Source organism: Vigna radiata, chromosome 7 (genome assembly GCF_000741045.1).
Source record: "Vigna radiata var. radiata cultivar VC1973A chromosome 7, Vradiata_ver6, whole genome shotgun sequence".
Classification (NCBI taxonomy): Eukaryota; Viridiplantae; Streptophyta; class Magnoliopsida; order Fabales; family Fabaceae; genus Vigna; species Vigna radiata.
Genome location: NC_028357.1, coordinates 48,400,994 through 48,417,222, shown reverse-complemented (window position 1 = coordinate 48,417,222; position 16,229 = coordinate 48,400,994). Strand labels below are relative to the sequence as shown.

Sequence of the window (16,229 nt, the reverse complement as noted above, 5' to 3'; positions counted from 1 at the left end):
GGGGAACCCAAGTTTCATAAGTCACCACGGGTGCAAGACTCGCCATAGCCCGACTATCATTTTAAAGTCCGGACGAGTCAAGTCTAGGAATTAACATGCTTAGGTTGTGTTTCTTAAACTGTTTGATGTGAAGTTGTCTCTTGTATGTTACACGCTTAAATTGAGTTGTATGATGTTATATAATTAGCTCACCCTTGCATTGCTTGTGTCTGTGTATGTTGTATGTGTTTCTGTTGCGATGATCATCCATTTTTGGATGTGAGCAGAGGAGAATGAGGTCTTTGTGGAGAACACTCGGGAGGAGAATGAAGACGCAACTGCTTAGTTCCCCTTGGAATTCCATAGCTCCTAATGTTATTCAGATACTCTTTTTTTCTCCTGTATTTTGAAAAACTTTAGTATTTCCACGTTTTTAATTTTTTTACGCATGTGAATGACGGTAATCCTAAACTAAACTCCTTAATTATTCTTGACTGTTTTCCATTATCATATTTGATGACGTCTTTAATTTATATGCATGACGCAAATATTATTGGGATGTCACAATTATCAATGAATAATTTAACTGTGAAAACTTATCTATCGTGTGTATGTGAAGTTTCAACATAAAAATTATGAAATCAAATACAAAATACCTTTAAAAAAAATAAAAAGTAATGCTTAAAATTCACCTCAGTGTTTTAACTCATTATAACATTTCATCGTAAAAGATGATTAAATAAGTTAATATATTATTATATTATACATTTTTTATTAATACGAGTGAAAACATTGCGTGTGTTTTTTTTATCATAATAATAAAAAAAATAATTTATATTATTTTACTTTAAATATGTTTTATTTGTTTTGTAGATAATTGTTTAATTAAAAAATATCAAGTTTAAAATAAAACATTTAAATTTTGAAAAAAGATAGTTAAAATTTAAAGAAACAACCAAAATTGGCAAAACAATTATTTTAATTTAATTTTTTTTTACTTAAAGATAAAATTGAAAAAAAAAATATGGACAAAGAGGAATCCTTTCAATACGTATAAATCCACTAGTTTGATCAAAACAATAATAATAATAAACATTTAATATTACATTAAAAAATATTATTCTATTATTCTCTTAATTCAAATTAACTCCGTCTTCTACTAATCTATACTGTATTTTTTCCTTTTTCATTTTTTATCTTTCCTTTTTCTTACTAATATTGGTTATACTTTATTGAAAACTATTTTAATAAAAGAACAATTCCAACTATTTGACCACCTTAAAATTCTATCTAACATCTATCTTCAAACCAAGCACGAAATATTCAACTCCTAAAATGCATTTTTAAATGTTTTAAAAAATATTTATGATCAATAAAAAAATTATAATTAATTCTCGATGACCACTTTAAGAGTTACGATTTTGAGATATAATTTTGTTATACACTTTCGTACACATGAGGAAAACTGATTTTGTGGGAATTTTAGAAATAATAAGGTTAATTTTGTAAGAAAATATTTTTTTTTGGGAAGATGAACTTATCACGAGATAAGATGATTGAACCACTTATATTCAACCATTATAACAATTATTTGAAAATAAAAAAAATTAAAAATTTTCGACTTTTGATTGAATGTTCAGTAATGTTTATCATTATTTGAATATTTTAGAGTATGGATTGAATGAGAGTAATGGAGTGTGATTAAAAGTATTTAACGGGTGGTCCTAAACTTGTATTTATAAGTGTTTTATGGACCTTAAACTGACATAAACCCAATAAAATATAAACAGACTCACTTAAAAATCTGGTTAATTGTTAAATATTTTTATTGTTAAAAATCTTTAATTAAATATTCTTGATTATTCTTAGATTATTTTATCTTATTCTTATCAATATCTTTAATTAAATATTCATTCAGATATTCTTGATTATCCTATACCATATAAAAATAAAAAACTCTATGGAAACTAGTCAACTCCTACACAAGGAATGCATTATTAATGTTTTGGCATTAATTGAAAAATAATATGGAAAAATGACATAAAATAGTTGAAATGTGAGAATCCTCAAAGAAGAGTGGAACAAGATGGTAAGTTCAATGCATTCAAATTTGATCGTATAAATTGGGGGATATCATTTTGTGGTAATCAACTAAGCATTGACCAGTTGATGAGTCACATTGTTGTATGGTGGTAGAAGGAAATTTCTGCTAGCTGTATATAACTGCAGTTTTAATAACACTGCATCAATCCAAACGTCAATACAATTTCCACGACACTACCACACCAAAATTACATCAAACAAACATAACTTCTTCACTCTACTTAACCACACCAAAGGGCACAACCGTCATTTCGCAAAAACCGCGTCAACCGCACCTAGCCGTAGTAATCACAAGTAACAGAAAAAATTGAAGATAAATAAACGTTACCGGTACAACCAACCACCACACTCCATCGATAAAAGAAACCCTCTGTTCCGGCAAGCAACAACGACAGCATGGAAAACGATGAAGCTAAAGAAATCGAAGCGAATGATTTCGCGCTTAGCGGCAAGATAATGCTATTCGCCATCGTCGTTCTCTTCGTCATCATCGTCATAATGCTTTGCCTCCACGTCTACGTCCGCTGCACCCTCCTTCGAGCTCGCCGCCGGCAACAACTTCCCCGAAGAAGCAACCCCCCGCAGTTCGTATTCTACATCGACCCCGCCGCCCGCATTGCTCTCACCTCGAGCGGCCTCCACCCCTCCGTCATCTCGACGCTCCCGGTCTTCACCTTCTCCGATTCCATCCAAAAATCGGAATGCGCGGTGTGCTTGTCGGAGTTCGAGAACGGGGAAACGGGTCGGGTCTTACCCAAATGCAACCATAGTTTCCATACTGAGTGCATCGACATGTGGTTCCAGTCCCACACCACTTGTCCGCTTTGCAGGGCGCCTGTGGAGGCCATTTCCGAGCAAGAAACTCGATCCGAGGTGGCTGTTGTTGTGTGTGAACCTGAAACGGTTGGGGAAGAGGTTGGTTCTTCTTCTTCTGCATTGCGTAACGAGAGCTTGGGGAGTGAGACGGAGTCTTCATTTGTTTCTCCGGTGAGTCGGATAGCGTCGTTGAAGAGAATTCTGAGTAGAGAGAAAAAGGGAAGCGTTTCGGGGGGTGTGGTGGGAGGGTGCAGCTCCACAACCACCGAGTTAGATGCAGAACGGGAAGAGTGTTACTTGGGGAGTTGTTCATGAGGATAAATCGGAGCTGACGTGGTGGTCCTGGAATCGTCGTCTCATCATTTTTACCATGTACAAACTAAACACAGTGACCAGTATAGTTAAATATTTTTATTTTTATTTGTATTTTTTCTTTCTGATTTTCTTTTAATTCAAATAAAGAATAATCATTTACTTTTATATCTAAATATAATCTATAATTTTTTATAACATCACGAATTTAATGAGAGCTAACCATTTGTAGAATAATAATAATAATAATAATATATATATATATATATATATATATATATATATATATATATATATATATATTCATTCTAAGATATAGGAATTTAGTCAAATTTCTTCTTCTCATGATTAATTAATGATTTAAATATAATTTTGATATCTAATTTTGTCTTCTTTTTTTTTCAATTTGATTTTCTTTTATGTTTAATAAAGTATCAAATTTTATCAATTTTGGTTAATTTATTTATTTTTTAGTTGTGTTTAAATCCTTAATTTAAAGTAAATTTTGTGGGTTTGTTTGTAATTCTGAATATTTTATATTAATTGAGTCTCAATTCTTATTAATTTAACTCAATTTAGTTAATTTTTCATTAATTTTTTCCAATTCAATCATAATTTTTTTCATATCTAAATTAACACTAAATTTAATTTTTATATAAATTTTATATTAAAATTTATATTAAAAATCATATTTTTATTAAATATTTATTTCATGATTTTTAAACCACCTTTAACTATACTTTTGAAATATAATTATTAGATTTATGTTTGATTTTTGCATAAAAAAATAGAATTAAAATTGGTTTAAAATTAATGAAAATTTTTTCTTCTAGTTATAAAAATTAGGAAGATTTTTCTTTCAGATTTTAAACTAACTCTAACCATATCTTTTACAAATAACAAAAGTCAAAGATAAATATAATAATTTCCTTCCAATAATATAATTAGAGTTTATTTAAAAATAAGGAAACAGGTATTTAATATATATGTGAATTTAAAAAAAATAGTATAATATTTATAAAAAAATAAAATTTTGTAAATTTAGAAAATGACAAAATTATAAGTAAATTAACCAAAATTAACAAAAAATAGTGATTAAATTGAAAAAAATATTAAAATTAAAACTGAATATAAAAAACTGACATGTAATATTGATTAGTGGTACTAATGCTAATTTAATACCCTAAGACCATACTGACTTGTGATTAATTTTCTTTTTAAATTAAAAAATAAAAGAAAAATAAAAAATAAAGAAAAAAAAACTTGAAGCTGACATATAACATACACAATTCACCTTTTTTTTCTCAACAGTTAAAACTTTATTAAACACAGAAAAAAAAAGAACCAAATTGAATAAAATAAATAAAAATAGAAATTAAAATTATATTTAAGCTTTAAAAAATTGCATGATAAGTTTTATTTGTGTATTTTTATTTTACACTTTAGCATACTCTATTTTATTAACTTGTGATGAAATGGACTTAATATAATATTAATCATCATATTTATATTAATCTTTTGTTTTATTTTTCAATTCTAACCACCGTTAACATTTTATAATTAACTAGTCCCATCATCTAAATTTATTCAACATATAATCTTACACAGTATTAGTTTTAATTTCTCAGTTTATAAAATTTCATCTCAAAACTTTTAAAATATGAAAATCAAAGTTTTTAAGATTAATACAATGCTATTATATATTTCAATTTTAAAAAAATAAATGTGATTGATATTAGCACATGTGTATCTTCTCTTTATCACTGAAAAATGTATCTGCCCACAGAATCAAAAATAAAAATAAGTGAAAGCAAAGAAGAAGACGAGGGCGATGTAGAAGTAGAAGAAGGTAAAGCGTGTGGGGAAGAGGATTGCGTGAGGTTGGGTTCAGTATGACTAGTGACTGATTGGAGTGTGTTTCTGTCTCATTCTCGAAAGGACAATCATATTATCGTAACTTTTTTTTAACAATTTTTTTGACAATGATATACGTATCATCATTTTATTCGTCTGTTTAAATTTACGTTTAAAAAAATATTTGAAATGGACCAATTCTAAACTGTGTATTGTAAAAAAAAGTTGTTAAAATTTTTTTTTTTTTTTAAAACTTGAAAATCTTCTTTCTAATGGCAAAAGGCAAAACTAGATTGGTCACAGAATTTCAGACTTGTGTGTCGGCTAGCTGTAAATTACAACAGTACAAAGCGTGTGTACAAACCCTAAAATCTCTTCACTGCTACACATCACAATAGGATCAATTCATCATCTTTCACACCTTCAAATCACCAGCTAATCATAAGTTGTTACCTTTTATTTTCTTCTTAATGGCAAAATATGTTTTTTTTTATATGAAAAGTTTTGATGATTTAGCATAATATAAAAATTCACCTATTTTAAAGACAATAGATTTGTTATGATATATATAAACCGTTTATGTAATGATTGATTCTGATAATGAATTTAAAATTTAAATATTCACTCATATAGTAGACCATATATTCTCTTAAGTTCTTTATTAAGAATAATCAATCATTTTTCTTAAATTTTTACTAAAGATTTGTGGTTTTATCATAATCATTTCACATGATTTAGAAATTAAAATTTAAAACATTTTAAATACTTATTTCTCATTTTACATTTCAGGTGTGGAAAAACATACTTTAAAACTATTATATTATTTATATTTCTACAGCTCATTTTTCTTTATTAATTCGCACTAACAAGTGAGTGGGAAAGCATTATCCTTAATAAAAAAAGTTGAGTGTTATTTGATGGCGCCTATATCATGTGATGTGGTAGAGAATTAAAGAAAAATGAAATTTTAACACCATTTTTTGATACTATTTTGACATTGTACACGTGTCAAAATGTGATTGGACGATTTTAAATTAAAAAAACAAATTTTGGTTTTTCTCTTCCAAGTATATCCCTGTCTTAACTTTTTTTAATTTGAAATCGTCTAATTACATTTTGACACGTGTGCAGTGCCAAAATAGTGTTAAAAAATGGTGTTAAAATATCATTTTCCAGAATTAAAGTCTTGATACAGTTGTAAGATTGAATCGAAGAATCGGTCAAATTCAAAAGTTTTAAAGTTATTCGTACAATTACGGAAACAATAATTATTTATTTTTTTACTTACTTTATTTCTTATACGCTACACACCAGTCAGATAAAGGTGAACAATTTTACTGGTTTTCTTCTCTTTTCATAACTTTGAAGGATGGTTTTTAACTTTGAATGGATATTTAATTCTCACAAAAAAAAAAACCGAAAAATACTGTGCAAAAGAAACTTGGAACCTCACGGAATCTAACTCAAACATCTTAAAAAAAAAAATTAAAACAAGACATCATCAATGTTTAGACTAGATTGACAACTACATTGACAGATTTTTTCTTAAATACTGTCTCAGAAATTAAAATCTCAATATATTGTTATTTTTTCTAGACTTAATTTTTAGTCTTGACTTGACTTTTTTCGAAGGTGTAACTTGACTTATTACCTGGTTTAAAAACTAAGTACTTTCCTGTAAAAAATGAAAGACATTTTTAGAACATAACTTGGAAAAAGTTTATGATTTCCCATTACAATAAAGATACCTATCAAACTGTTTTCAGACTAAATCCTTTGTTTGTCTTGTGTTTCCATATGTTTATGATTTTTGTCTTTCCTTTGTTTTCCTTATTATAAAATACTTCCAGAAAAACTTATTTAACATTTTTTTAAAAAATTACATTGGCATATTAACTTGTATTTTTTAACTAAATAGTCTGCTATTCAAATTAAATTCTATAATTATGTGACTTTAGGAATTGTTAACTCTCATATTGTTTCCATCCACTAATATAAAATTACTCAACTTATTTGCAGTCAATATTTGAACAAACAAAAGTTAAAGCCTAATAATTTATAGGATTTTTTTAGGTAAAACGCTATTAAATGTTCTGTGACATCGACTGTGATATGTTGAAAACTTGTATATTTTATACAGCCATCTAATTATAATTATATATCATGTATACTATTATCCTATTTCGAAATTTCATTTATATTTTTTGTTTAAATATAACATTTTATCATTAAAAGAAGCTGTTAAATGTTTGTTTATAAGAAAAATATGACAATTATATGCTATTTTATTTAAATGTTTGTTTTTTTAAAATAGTAATGAAACCGTTATAATTTTGGCAGTTTATTTTTACACTTTGGATGTAATTAACATTTATTTTAATCACGCAACAGTTAATTCCCATCAACGTTGTACTTGTACGATGAAATAGATTATTCGAATAGTCAAAAAAAAAAAAAATAGGAAAATGCACATTTCCTGAAAATTTGAAGAAAGAAAAAACATTTCGAAGAAGACATTTGAAAAATAATTACATATTTTATTTATTTTTTATTACAATTTCAGTGAAGCAGGAATATAAAGTCCAACTCAGTCAACTTTTTCTTCAACGAGTAATTTTGGTGTTCCGCTGTAAAACTTATTTATCTTCTAACCATATAAACATTTTCCTTAACTTAGAAATCCAGTGCACCGTGGTGCGTACAACAACAGGTGATGTTATCAATCTATCAGCTATGTTAATTTATTGGTAAATGGTGATTGTTGGGCCAGACCCATATATAATGGAGTAGAATTGGTTTTTGAAGTTGGGCCTGTGTTTTAGTAGTATTTTAAAATTTATATAAAAGAGTAATTAATTAATTTAATCTGATCGTGTTGATTAATGAAATTTATATTATATATAGAATGAAGAAGGAAGAATAGGGAGTGGTAGTAAGAAAGGAGAAGGTGGGAGTTAGTGAATGAGCAGTAGGATTCCTTAAAGAGTGTGATGGAGACAAAACATGGTGAAGCGAGCATGCACGCATGCAGGGAGAGTAGAATAGATTAAAAAAAATGTGAAAAATGAGTTAAACTACGGTCTGGGCGGTGGATGGTGGAAGAGGGCCAAGGGCATAGGGTACGCCAGAGTCAAGGATCCAAGCGTCACGGTCAGTGGAGTTAGCCAGCTCAAAGAACTTCCCGGGGTAGTAATCGGCAGCCTCGACAGGGGTAATCACCTTGAACCCTGGCCAGGTGATTCTTCCGGTGGTGTCCGCACCGGGACCCCTGTTGTTGAACTCGTAGTAGGTGCAGGTATCTTTGAAGGCGCTTCCCATCCAGGGCATGTACCCTTCGGGAGCGAAGATGTCGTCGATTTCGGAGTCCATTATCACCACCTTCGAGAAGAGCCTCCAGGGCCTCCCGAGGTACGCGATCTTCGGGGTCACGGCTTTCAGCTCCGCCTCGCCGGTGAAGATGCAGCTCTGGAACACCAGGGCGCTGGGGCTGTCGATCTTGGTCCTTCCGCCGGCGGTCACCATGCACTGCTGGTTCTCCATTGGCTTCCTCGCGATGAACTTGCAGTTCTGGAAAACGGCGACGGCGTCCCCGAAGACAAAGTCGATGGTGCCGGTGACAATGCAGTCGCGGTAAAACTGGCGCTGGGACTGGGTGTAGAGGGTGTCTTGGTAGCCGTCCATGTGACAGTTGTAGAACACTGCCTTGTCAGCTGTTACCCTCAGAGCCACAGCTTGGTGCTTCTCCGCTCCTGCCGTGTTCTCGAACCCAATGTTCTTCGCCATGAAGTTTGCAGCGTTCACACCTGCCAACTCACCATTGTTAGTTCATTCATTTGTTTCACCCTCAAAAAATGGAAAAATTTAATAATTAGGTAATTTGGCGGGTACTTACCGACGGTTGCAGTGTTGTAGGTTTGGAAACCATCGACGTAGTTTTTATCGCCGGTGATTCTGGTGAGGGTGGGGCCATCGCCGATCATGGTGACAAAGGACATGTGCTTGTTCAAGTTAACATACTCCCTGTAGACACCGGCCTTGATGTAAATCACAAAAGGCGTCTTGTTCTTCTTAGGCACCAGTTTGAGAGCCTCGTGGATTGTGGTCACCTGTCCACTCCCATCCTGAGCCACCACCACATTTGGTTTGATATCAGTAGATTCCAGAATTTTTCTCTGCCCTTCACTCACCCACGATGGGAACCCATCAACCAAAGTTTCTTCGGCGAGAAGCTTCCTGTGACTGGAGCCGAAGGAGGTCAAGTTGAGACCCTTGAAGAGAGACGACACACCGTTCACTATGTCCAGCGCGTTTCTGCTCATCTCCAATGACGTGTTCAGAACCTTAGCTATTGTCTTCCCAGCCTCGGTGGTCGTGTTCTCGAACCCGTCCAAGCATGTTTGCTGGTGGGCAATGGTACCCGAGATCCAAACCTTGAGGTCATAGGCGTAATCGTCCATCTTGTTCAAGTCAAACTTCTCCAAAGTCGCAGCGGATTCGTTTATATCATCCACAGCGTAACCTAGTACTTCCTTGCAAATGTCCATGGCCTGTTTGGTCATGTTGTCGGTGGCCAACTCGTGGTACAGCGTTGAGTTTTCAATTTTGCTGTGAATCTCCTGAGCGGTGGCATTGAAGGCGGTGATGATAAGTTGCTTCAGGTCGGGGTTATCTTCGGAAGCATTGGCGAGACTCTTGTGGCAGGTTTCTTTGTATTCGGCCGATTGACATATCATGTTGGCGCTCCTCTGAGATTTCACGATGCTGCCGTCGCCTTCTTCTTCCATGTGGTGGCCATGGACGTCGTCATTTATGCCAACGGCCACCGCGGCAACCATCGCGATCAGGAGGACGGAAGAGACGCTCAAAACTGCGAGCTTCTTCTTCCTCTCATGAACACTATCGAATCCATTCGCCATCCCTAGCAGCTTAAGATTGTTGTAGAAACCCTTTTCGTTTTTTTTTTTTTTTTTTTTTCCCTGCTGGGTTGTGAACCACTCGGAACAGTGGTTTTGTCAATGCCCTTGGGCGGTGCTGATTGCTGCTTGGTGGTTTGAAGGCGAGAGACGTATTTATATAGGACAGTGTTGATGAAACCAAAGGTCCATAATGAATCCATTTTTGTGTAACAGACCGTGAATTGCTCCTAATTTGTTAAACTTGGCATGCATGCGACGACGTTAAGGAAAATGTGGTCGTTCAGTAATTTTGATCAGTTCAATTGTTTAGCAAAAGACGATAAATAGCATATCATTTAGGGCACTTCCTTGAAAGATGGACTCTGAAAGGAAGATTCAATATTGGAGATATATACCTGTCAAGAATGTAAATTCACATCAAGTATTTGTAACTTTTATACAGTATATTAAAGGATATTTTAAGACTATTTTTTTGACACTATTTTGATCCTGCACACGTGTCAAGATGTGATTGGACGATTTCAAATTAAAAAAGTTGAGGCAGGAGTATAGTTGGAAGAGAAAAACCAAAGTTTGTTTTTTAATTTGAAATCGTCCAACCACATTTTGACACGTGTGCAGTATCAAAATGGTGTAAAAAAATGGTGTTAAAATTTTATTTTCCTATATTAAAAGTAAATTTATGTATCTTACATAGACTATAACTTTAACATTCATTTATGCCAAACCTTTAATATTTAGTATTGTTTTTATAAAATATATTGAATTCTTAAAAAAAATAAAGAGAATCTAATCAACATTAAAACAAAATAATATAATATGAAAAATGTTATAAAAGAAATCATTATCGCGTCAAAATTTAGTAACTACAGATATATCTATATAATTTTACGATGATGCTTCGATAAAAACGAATGCGTTTAATGTAATATTGCACTCACAACTAAAATTATAACAATTATTAAACAATTTCTTTTACATATAATAAATTGTAATAAAAAAAATCATATGTATATATTTGATTAGCTGTATTTTTCAAAATGTATAAAATGTGAGGGTGTTTATATTTATGCATTATATTATATTGTAAAATTATTAAAATGTTATTTTTGATATAGTGATTTAAATCAAAATCCATAAATTAAATGATAAGTTCATATATTATAAAAGTAATTTTTATAGATTTTAGTTCTTATGACATTGGTGTAAAATAATATATAAATTCAAATAATTAAAAAAAAGTAAAATAAATAAGCAAATTAGGTGCACAAAGGGCTGGGCATGACATTCCAATTCTCTTTCTCAATGGCAACTTCATAATAGGCTAAATTTTTAATGAAAAAGAGAAATGCTGAATGGAAAGTAAAAACAAATAAATGTGAATCAGGTGTACATGGGGCTGGGCAAATCAACCTAAATTATATTAAATTATAACTAGTTATATTATATTAAACTAAAAGAAACTAAATTATTTAAGATAATAATTGAGTTATACTGTTTTAGAATTTAATTTTTAAAAACTAAACTTATGAGTTAATTAATAATTATACTAAATTTGATATTCAATCATTAAACAGTTACAAAAAATTACTGTTAAATAAAATATGTAATTATATGTCTTTGTTTATATAGATTAAAATCTACATGTTTTTAAATAATAGTTCTGTTTTAGCGTGATTTGAAATATTTTTATTTTACACTTATCCAAGTTTAATATAAAGGTTATGATTATCCTAAAAATATTTTTATTTATTTACTTTAAAGAGAAAAAAGTCACTATAAAAATTTATATACACTTATATAAATATTCTCAGAGAAACACAATTTCATTGTGCTTTGGATTGTCTCCTGTGAATTTAACTAAAGAATAGCTAATTAAAACAAAAATTAACAAAACAATAAATCCTCAATTAGATGCTAAAATTAAACTAGAAGTGGAAATTTATGAGTTTAATATACAAAAATTAAACTTAAAAGATGCAAGAAAGAATAGAACGGCAACAGGATCATAGACAGAAAATCTTTGTGACTGTCGAAAATGAAAATGTGATGGAAAAAGGCTTTACCGTAAAGCATGATGGAAGAGAAATATAGAAGAGACCATTTATACAGTTAACTGCACTACTAGTGCAAATATAAAGGTTCAATTTTTTTTTTAAATTAAACTATAAAATACTATAACTTAGTTTATAGTAAAAATTGTTTAGCTTTTATAGTTTAATAAAATGGTATAATTCAGTTTTTAGTAAAAATAATTTAACTTTTATAATTTAATATAGTATAAATAATTTATAGTTTAGTATAATTAGGTTAGTTATGCTCACCCTTAAAGTACACACATCTATAACCTTGATTTCCTACGTTGAATGGAAATAAATATATAAGAATAAGGTGAATAATTATCGTGTCCAAATAAAAATTTTAAAAAATATTTTATTTATTGTTTTGTATTTGTCTGTTTTATTTGATTTTTTGTGAAAAAAAATATTTTAAAATTAAAACAACTTTTTACACCTAATTAAAGGGAATTGTTTCGGGAAAAACCTTCTTCTTATATGTAACCAATTATTGGATTAAATCCAGTTTGATAGAACATTTCTCCATTTTAGCTTCCAGTTGTGGCATGCATTATGGGACAATTCTTACACTAATTCTCTATTTTAGATCCTTTAATGTAAGAATGTGTGTAGCATGCAAACTTGTTTTATCTAAATTATACTTATCAATATATAAATAAATTCACAATTGGAAAATCAGTGTTAAAGGTCCACGTAAGCGAAAATCAGTGTGCTCTCCTTAATTTATCCCTAGCTTCCATTCTTTGCTAATGTGTCATAATTGGAAAATGTATTTCAACTAATTCTTAACCAATTAGTTTTAGTTTTTGTAAAAATTACATAAGATATTAATAAAATAAAACATAAAGTTAAATTAAAAAAAATAAAAGATTAAATAACAGAAAAAAATAAAATTATAAAAAAACTTAAAAAGATAAAAGAAAATAATTATAAAAATAGATTGATTTCATTCCTTTCTAATATAAGATTCTTCGTTGATTATTTAAAAAGTATTATTTAATTAAATTTTGTTTTAATTTTTAAATTAATCAATATAAATTATTTATTAATTTTGTAGCATTTTTATTAATCAAAATATATTTTCAATTAAAAACAAAAAACTTATATCAAATTTAACCAAAGTATATTTTTAATTAAATAATTAACGAAAGTACATTATTGATTAATTATTTTTAAAGTTTTCGTCTTTAATTAAAGTACATCCTCAATTTTGACAATTTCGTTTAATTTCATGAAAGTTTCTAAATTTAATTAACAACATTATCAATTAAAATTAAAGATACTTATACTCGTATGATTGATATGTTATGTATATTTAACACTGTATTATTTTTTTACATGAAAAATTATTACTTTTACTCAAATAAAAGGAAAAAGACATAAAAATAAATCACAATAAAAATAAAAAAAATGAATAAATTTATCTATCTAACCTCGTAATCCAGTTTATCAATTATTAAAGCCCTTTTTGTAAGAAAAAAAATAGAGAAAACTGCAAGGTCTAATTTATTGTCTGTTCCCTTTTTGTGACTTAGTCAAATTTCTTTACTTTTTCATGTTATTATACTTGACTTGACTTCTAATACTTTTTGTTATTATTAGATTTATCTTTAAAGTGTCGTTAAATTTTAATCAATTTTTTTTCTCATCTCCGTGAAGCCAATTTGTCTGCAACTACATTAAAAATCCTTGAAATATTAAAAGAACATTCATGCAATTAAGAAGTTATTTTTAACATGTTTTTGTATTTTATGCTCAATAAACTTGATTATAACAAAATCTAATTAAAATGTTTTTTTTTTAAATTCAACAACAATTAACAATTCAAAATTAAATACTAAATAAAGACATCAATATTTATATAGAATAGAATGTGTTATGTGGTGACAAGAGTAATAGGTCTTGTGGTTAAGAATGATTTCAAGGTTAAGAAACTAACCTTATGTCTGATATGATGAACCTTATTAACAATGATTTTACAAGGCAATAGAAGTCACTATAAATGCAAAAAACACAAAGAATCATAAATTAATGTCTAAATCTGGATAATTAATCCTAAAAAGTCTATAATTGTATGTATGATATTTTTTGTTGTTTTTGAATGTTTAGAATACATTCTTTTATGACAAAAAATTAATTATTATATAGTTATTTTTCTTTATAAACTTGTTTATTTTCTTTTGTGTTTGTGTTGATTTTTTTTTTATAATGATCACCTTTATGATACCAAATGAAAAATTAAGTATGTTTATTTATAAAAAAAATATATTGACACATTTATATAAATACAATACTGTGAAAACTGAGTTTAGATTCTGTAAATATAAAACTGTGAGAGCGAGATATAGATTCAAAATTATTGATATAAAATCTGTTATATATTAGTATAATTATTTGGAATAACTATAATAATATAATTATCTACTTATTTAATTCATGTTTTGAAAAAAGCGAGATCAACCTAATACTATAATATTATGACTCATAAATCATATGATTTGATGAATTTACTAACAAAGTGTTTAGTGATAAAAGACACAAAAGACGCATTATCCAAAATGAAATTTTTCATTTTTTTTAATTATAAAAAAATTAATATATCAAATGCACTTTTAAAAATTAACACTTCCTATAAACAATATTGTTGAAAAATATTTTTTAATAATTTTCTAAAAGAATCATTTTATTAAAAAATATAAACATAAGCTCAAAAAGATAAATATGTAAATAATACATATCATATTATTTTTATCAAATTATTTAATATAATAACAGGTTATTTTTTTATAAAAAGTAAACTTCCAATCTTTACCTTTTAGAAATACCGGATAAATGTTTTAAGTAATATTTAGGTTTAAACCCTTAAATCGTCCCTATTTTTGGGTCTGATTCCCAATTTCATCCCTCAATCATTAAAACTCCCAATTTGGTCCTCATAAGAGTCAATTTGAATGAAATTGACCCTTTCCGTTAAATAATCTTAACAGCGTCAAATATTTTGCCAGTACAGTAAACGAGGTGTTATGTTATGCACAGGTGTCATGCAACGTGTCATTGATCTAATGAAATGAAACATGGATTTTTTTAAAAATTAAAAATTAAATTATACTGTAAATCAGATTAGGGATTTAGGTATTTCACTTTGGAGCGAAATTGGGGATTTCACTTTGCATCACTTTGGAGCAAAATTGGTACAGGAGAGTGTATCGTTCATCTATCGCGAGAGAGGATACAGAGTGTATTAGGGCATTGAAGGTTTGTAATTGGAGTTTCGAAGACAGTCGCGAAGTTAGATAATTTCAGAAGCTTCCCAATGTTGAAGAACTGGGTAAAGTCATTCGCGAGAAATTTCGAATTTTCAGAAGCTTGTGAAAATCATCCCTTTACCCAGTTCTTTGTAACCAGAAATTAGGGAGTTCAACAATGACTCAAACTGTTGAAGAATGGTAGAAGCAGATACCCCTTATCAGGTCGTTTATGTCTCACAGCTGCAGTTGTCACCACCATGGGCTGCTCCCTTGATGTAAAAACACCTTTCTTCCAACTCTCACATTTTTAGGTTTCCAATTCCTTTTATGCTTATCAATTTGGGGCGTGTCTAACCTGGGCTCTCTGTTTTAGAATTGCTGTATTTCACTTGTTTTCGTTTTGAAAATGAAATCAGAACCATTGTCTAATTTCAAGTGCTGAAAGTTGACTGATTTAGTTTCACTAGAGTGAATAGTGGGCATAAAAGGGAAAAGAATCTGAGCATTTGGGGAGACAATGGATTTGCATCTGAAGAGTCTGTTCAACAGATTTCAGGAGCAGTTTGGGTCTGGTCCTGGTCTTGGTCCTGGATCTGGGACTTGCATGATGAGAGTGGATGGCTTCGTCAAGGGATGATTCGAAATTTCAGAAGCTTCCCAATCTTCGTCAACGACGAACACAGACCAATCNGCTCTTTGATTTTTGCTTCTTCAGTTTTCACNCTTTCCCCTATCGAAAACCCAGATCCTCTGAAAAAGGCAATATGAATCTCATATTTGAGTTCATTTTAAACTGTCTAAAAAGTAATTTAATTTTTAATTTTTTAAAAAATTCATGTTTCATTTCATCAGATCAATGACACGTTGCATGACACATGTGCATAACATAACACCTCATTTACTGTACTGGCAAAATATTTGAC

At 29.7% G+C, this 16,229-nt stretch overlaps 2 protein-coding genes and 1 long non-coding RNA gene across 3 annotated transcripts in view; 2 read left to right on the top strand and 1 right to left on the bottom strand.

Moving 5' to 3' along the window:
• Nucleotides 1–477, top strand: part of LOC111242004 — a 2,195-nt gene extending 1,718 nt beyond the window's left edge. Inside the window, exon 3 of the long non-coding RNA XR_002668437.1 lies at nt 267–477. This is a non-coding gene — a long non-coding RNA (uncharacterized LOC111242004). The remainder of the gene's footprint in view (nt 1–266) is intronic.
• A 1,534-nt stretch (nt 478–2,011) lies between these two features.
• On the top strand, nt 2,012–3,288 carry LOC106767844 (RING-H2 finger protein ATL2). The gene has a single exon (XM_014652799.2). It carries the CDS (start codon nt 2,479–2,481, stop codon nt 3,211–3,213), a length of 735 nt encoding a protein of 244 aa, XP_014508285.1. The 5' UTR covers nt 2,012–2,478; the 3' UTR covers nt 3,214–3,288.
• Nucleotides 3,289–8,013: 4,725 nt separating this feature from the next.
• On the bottom strand, nt 8,014–10,351 carry LOC106766533 (pectinesterase/pectinesterase inhibitor-like). The gene is made up of 2 exons (XM_022782994.1): nt 8,957–10,351; nt 8,014–8,867 (listed from the first exon to the last, which is right to left on the bottom strand). Exons 1-2 carry the CDS (start codon nt 9,978–9,980, stop codon nt 8,134–8,136), a joined length of 1,758 nt encoding a protein of 585 aa, XP_022638715.1. The 5' UTR covers nt 9,981–10,351; the 3' UTR covers nt 8,014–8,133.
• Between the last annotated feature and the right edge of the window lie 5,878 nt (nt 10,352–16,229).